At 42.8% G+C, this 4,816-nt stretch overlaps 2 protein-coding genes across 2 annotated transcripts; both read left to right on the top strand.

The window, feature by feature from the left end:
- The first annotated feature begins 1,115 nt into the window (after positions 1–1,115).
- On the top strand, positions 1,116–2,159 carry LOC114368141. The gene has a single exon (XM_028325503.1). It carries the CDS (start codon positions 1,116–1,118, stop codon positions 2,157–2,159), a length of 1,044 nt encoding a protein of 347 aa, XP_028181304.1.
- A 609-nt stretch (positions 2,160–2,768) lies between these two features.
- On the top strand, positions 2,769–3,569 carry LOC114368058. The gene has a single exon (XM_028325444.1). The coding sequence runs from the start codon at positions 2,769–2,771 to the stop codon at positions 3,567–3,569; it is 801 nt and encodes a 266-aa protein (XP_028181245.1).
- Positions 3,570–4,816: the final 1,247 nt, after the last annotated feature.

Below are 4,816 nucleotides of genomic sequence, written 5' to 3'. Positions count from 1 at the left end.
CGGACTCTTCGGAGTGTAGGTCTTGGGGGTCACCGGGTTTGAGTGCTCCTTTAAGCCTATGCTGATCTCATATGGTTGGAGCATTCTCGCAAAACATCGTGACCCTGACTGGTCTCCCTATGATCTTACTTAGTGAGAGTGACCTAACAAACCCATTGTGTGGTGTATCTTGTTATGTACTCCTAAGCGCCCCAGGGTGGTTTTTCACTGACATGGTACCACATTGCATATAGAATTGAGTCTTAGCATAACTATTACATATGCTTGCTAATTGATGTGTTATTATATCTTGATCGAAGTGTGGGATTCTTGTGTAATGTGATTGATAATTGAAAAGTGAATTTTGAATGACGAAGTGGTGAAGTTACGTGAGCTATGTTTAAGCAAGTAGTATCTCATTTATATAATATGTATATTTAATTGTCTTGTTTCTCTATTAGCTAGGAATGTGATAACTCACTCCCTGTGTGTTGTTGTGCTTGGATCCTGTGATGATCTTGAACTTGTGTTCGGGGGAGCAGATGAATAGGTGGATGACTATGAAGAACCTCATGCTAGAGGACACGGGAACACCACGCTCTGATAGGATGTGACATTAGGATATAGGTTCTATATTAATTGTATGAGACTTATATGACTTTCTTTGAGTCGAGATGACTTTATTATTTATTTGGACAAGTTTGAATATGATGTAGAAGAAAGTGAATGTGAGCCTTTTACCCATTTGAAAAGCTTGTATTTAAAAATGTTTTAAAAATACTTTTAATTAATATTTGAATTTTTATTCCTTTATTAATATATATGTGAGGGGTAGAGGGTGTCACAGTTTCCCTCTTGGCCATTCTTTCTATCACTCTTGGCCATTATGTTGGCCATTATTTCTTTCACCCCTCCTCTATCCCTTGGCCATTCTTTCTATCACCACTCCTCTTTCCCCATTCTTTCCTTCTCCATAAATTGCACGGGTAGAACCTTGTGCTTTTATGCGAGGTAAATCTACTATCGTTCCCATAGACTTAAAAATCGAAGCTACCTGTCGGCGTAACAACGCTGCAAGAAGACAAAGGGAGCAAGACATAGATACTTCACCTCCTCTTTCGCCAAATCACGTTCAAATGGACGGAGAACCAGCACGTAGGGTTACATTAGAGGATTTCTCTCATACTACGACTCCTGAATTCTTCACAAGTATCACACCGCCGGAGGTTCAAGCGCCTAATATTTCGTACCGTCATTCTCTCATTCAGCTGATTCAGGGGAACCTCTTCCACGGTCTCCCAAGTGAAGATCCTTATACGCATCTAGCCTCATTTATAGAAATATGCAACACGGTTAAGATAGCGGGAGTTCCTGCACAAGCAGTACGCCTCAACCTCTTTTCTTTCTTGTTAGCGGGAGAGGCAAAAAAATGGTTGCATTCTTTTAAGGGCAACACCTTTAGGACTTGGGAAGAAGTTGTAGAGAAATTTCTGAAAAAGTACTTCCCTGAATCCAAGACAACTGAAAGGAAACTAGAAATCTCATATTTCCATCAATTCCCAGATGAATCCCTTAGCGAAGCCTTAGATCATTTCCACGGATTGTTAAGGAAAATGCCCACTCATGGATATAGCGAGCCAGTACAATTAAACATCTTCATTGATGGATTACGACCTCAATCGAAGCAATTACTGGACGCATCTGCGGGAGGAAAGATCAAGTTAAAGACACCCGAGGAAGCGATGGAACTCATTGAGAACATGGCAGCTAGCGATCAGGGTATCCTTCGTGACCGTTCTTATGTCCCAACAAAGAGAAGCCTCCTAGAGCTTAGTACACCAGACGCAACTCTGGCACAACATAAGCTGTTGTCCAGACAACTAAAAGCTCTTACGGAGATGCTCAAAAAATTGCCCCAACAACTGCAAGCAGTGAATACTTCTCATTCCCCTGTTTTGCAAGTAGAGGGATGTCCCACATGTGGAGGGACACATGAGCCTGGACAATGCACAATCCAACACGAGCCCTCTCAAGAAATAAATTACATGGGCAATCCTAATCGCCACGGTTTCCAAGGCTACAACCAAGGAAACCCGTCTGGATACAATAACGGACCGCCAGGATTTAACCAGGGAAGAAACTTTAACCAAGGCTCCGGTTGGAGAAATCAAGGAAATTAGTACAAGGAGCCTAGGCCTCAACCATCGTACCAGCACCCTAGTCAAGGTCCGAGTCAGCAAGAGAAGCTGTCTCTCAGTATAGAGGAAATGCTCTTAAGTTTCATCCAAGAAACAAGGGCAAGCACTCAGGAGACAAAGGCATTCATCCAAGAGACGAGATCACACCAAAAGAGCACAGATGCAGCCATCAGAAACCTAGAGACACAACTGGGTCAACTAGCCCATGAAAGAGCTGAAAGGCCCACAAGAACTTTTGGGGCTAATACTGAGAATAACCCAAGAGAAGAGTGTAAAGCGGTAATGACTCGAGCATAAAAGAACGCTCAAGAAGCAGGAACGATGACAGAAGAAGAGGGAACTGAGGATAAGAAAGAAGAAGAAACAAAAGAGGAAGAGAAGCTAGAGGAAGAAGAGAAGGTGGTCTCACCACCTAAAACCAAGAGTCAAAAGGCAACAGAAGCTAAGAAGGAAGAATCGCCAGTCTTGCCGCAGGATCTTTCGTATCCTAAGGTACCGACCAAGAAGAATAAAGAGCGCTACTTCAAGCGTTTCTTAGAAATATTTAAAGGACTGGAGATCACCATGCCATTCGGGGAAGCCTTGTAACAGATGCCCCTCTACTCTAAGTTCATGAAAGACATCATCACTAAGAAGGGGAAATATATAGATAGCGAGAACATTGTAGTAGGAGGCAACTGTAGCGCAATCATTCAAAGGAAGCTACCTAAAAAGTTCAAGGACCCCGGAAGCGTTACCATCCCATGCACTATAGGAAAAGAAGCGGTAGATAAAGCCCTCATTGATCTAGGGACAAGCATCAACTTGATGCCCTTATCAATGTGTCGACGAATTGGGAATCTGAAAATTGATCCCACTAAGATGACACTTCAATTGGCAGACCGCTCAATTACAAGACCATACGGGGTGGTAGAAGATGTCCTGGTCAAGGTTCGCCACTTCACTTTTCCGGTGGACTTTGTTATCATGGATATCGATGAGGACACAAAGATTCCCCTTATCTTAGGTAGACCCTTCATGTTGACTGCCAACTGTGTGGTAGATATGGGGAACAGAAGCTTGGAACTGAGTATTGACAATCAGAAGATAACTTTTGACCTTTTTAAAGCAATGAAGTATCCACGGGAAGGTTGGAAGTGCTTCAAGATAGAAGAGATTGACAAGGACGATAATGTTAGTATTCTGGATACACCACACACTTCACTGGAGAAAGCAATAGTAAATAAGATGGACTGTCTCACCAGTGAAGAAGAAGAGGATCTCAAGGCTTGCTTGGAAGACTTGGATCGACAAGAAGTCATTCCTGAGAAAGAAGCTTGTTTTGAGATATTAGAGAATGAGGCTCTGCCCGAGAAAAAGAAGGTTGAATTAAGGTATTGTCTAAACATTTAAAGTATGTGTTCCTGGAGGGTGACACCAAGCCTGTAGTAATTAGTAATGCAGTAACACAGGACGAAGAGAACAGGTTGGTGGACATCCTGAGGAGGTATAAGGAAGCAATCGGATGGCATATATCTGACTTGAAAGGAATCAGTCCTTCGTACTGCATGCATAAAATAATGATGGAGGACGATTACAAGCCTATTCGACAACCTCAGAGACGTCTGAATCCAACTATGAAAGAAGAAGTAAGGAAGGAAGTGCTTAAGTTGCTAGAGGCTGGACTCATATACCCTATCTCTGATAGCGGTGGGGTCAGTCAGGTACAAGTGGTCCCCAAGAAAGGTGGAATGACAGTCGTGAAGAATGAAAAGAATGACCTAATACCCACACGAACTATCACGGGCTGGCGGATGTGCATTGACTACCGCAAGTTAAACGAAGCCACCCGGAAGGACCATTTTCCATTGCCCTTCATGGATCAGATGTTGGAAAGACTTGCAGGGCAAGCATACTACTGTTTCTTGGACGGATACTCAGGTTATAATCAAATCGCGGTAGATCCCAAGGATCAGGAAAAGACGGCCTTCACATGCCCTTATGGTGTTTTTGCTTATAGGCGAATGCCATTCGGATTGTGTAATGCACCAGCTACATTTCAAAGGTGCATGTTGGCCATATTCTCATATATGGTGGAGAAGAGTATCGAAGTTTTCATGGATGACTTCTCGGTTTTTGGACCCTCCTTCGACACTTGTTTGGAAAATTTAGAAAAGGTATTACAAAGGTGTGTCAAAACCAATTTGGTATTGAATTGGGAAAAGTGCCAATTTATGGTTCGAGAGGGTATTGTTTTGGGTCACAAGATCTCATGTAAAGGAATAGAAGTTGACCCAACAAAGATAGACGTCATCGAGAGGTTGCCACCACCACTGAATGTCAAAGGCGTCAAAAGTTTCTTGGGGGCATGCTGGCTTTTATAGGAGGTTCATTAAGGACTTCTCAAAAATCGCCATGCCCCTAAGCAATCTGCTGAACAAAGACGTAGCCTTTAAGTTTGATAAAGATTGTTCAACAGCATTCCAGACACTGAAACATAGGCTCACCACAGCACCAGTAATGATTGCCCCAGATTGGAGCAAGGATTTTGAATTGATGTGTGATGCTAGCGATTATGCAGTAGGTGTAGTTCTGAGACAAAGGCATGACAAGGTTTTTCACGCCATATATTATGCCAGCAAAGTCCTAAGCGTGGCACA

The sequence above is a fragment of the Glycine soja genome, chromosome 1 (genome assembly GCF_004193775.1).
Source record: "Glycine soja cultivar W05 chromosome 1, ASM419377v2, whole genome shotgun sequence".
Taxonomy (NCBI): domain Eukaryota; kingdom Viridiplantae; phylum Streptophyta; class Magnoliopsida; order Fabales; family Fabaceae; genus Glycine; species Glycine soja.
Note: the sequence above shows the minus strand (reverse complement) of the source record. Positions and strands in the feature narration are given on the sequence as shown.

Coding starts and splice junctions, on each gene's coding strand:
- LOC114368141 (XM_028325503.1), top strand. CDS start 1,116: ATGGACGGAGAACCAGCACGTAGGGTTACATTAGAGGATTTCTCTCAT.
- LOC114368058 (XM_028325444.1), top strand. CDS start 2,769: ATGCCCCTCTACTCTAAGTTCATGAAAGACATCATCACTAAGAAGGGG.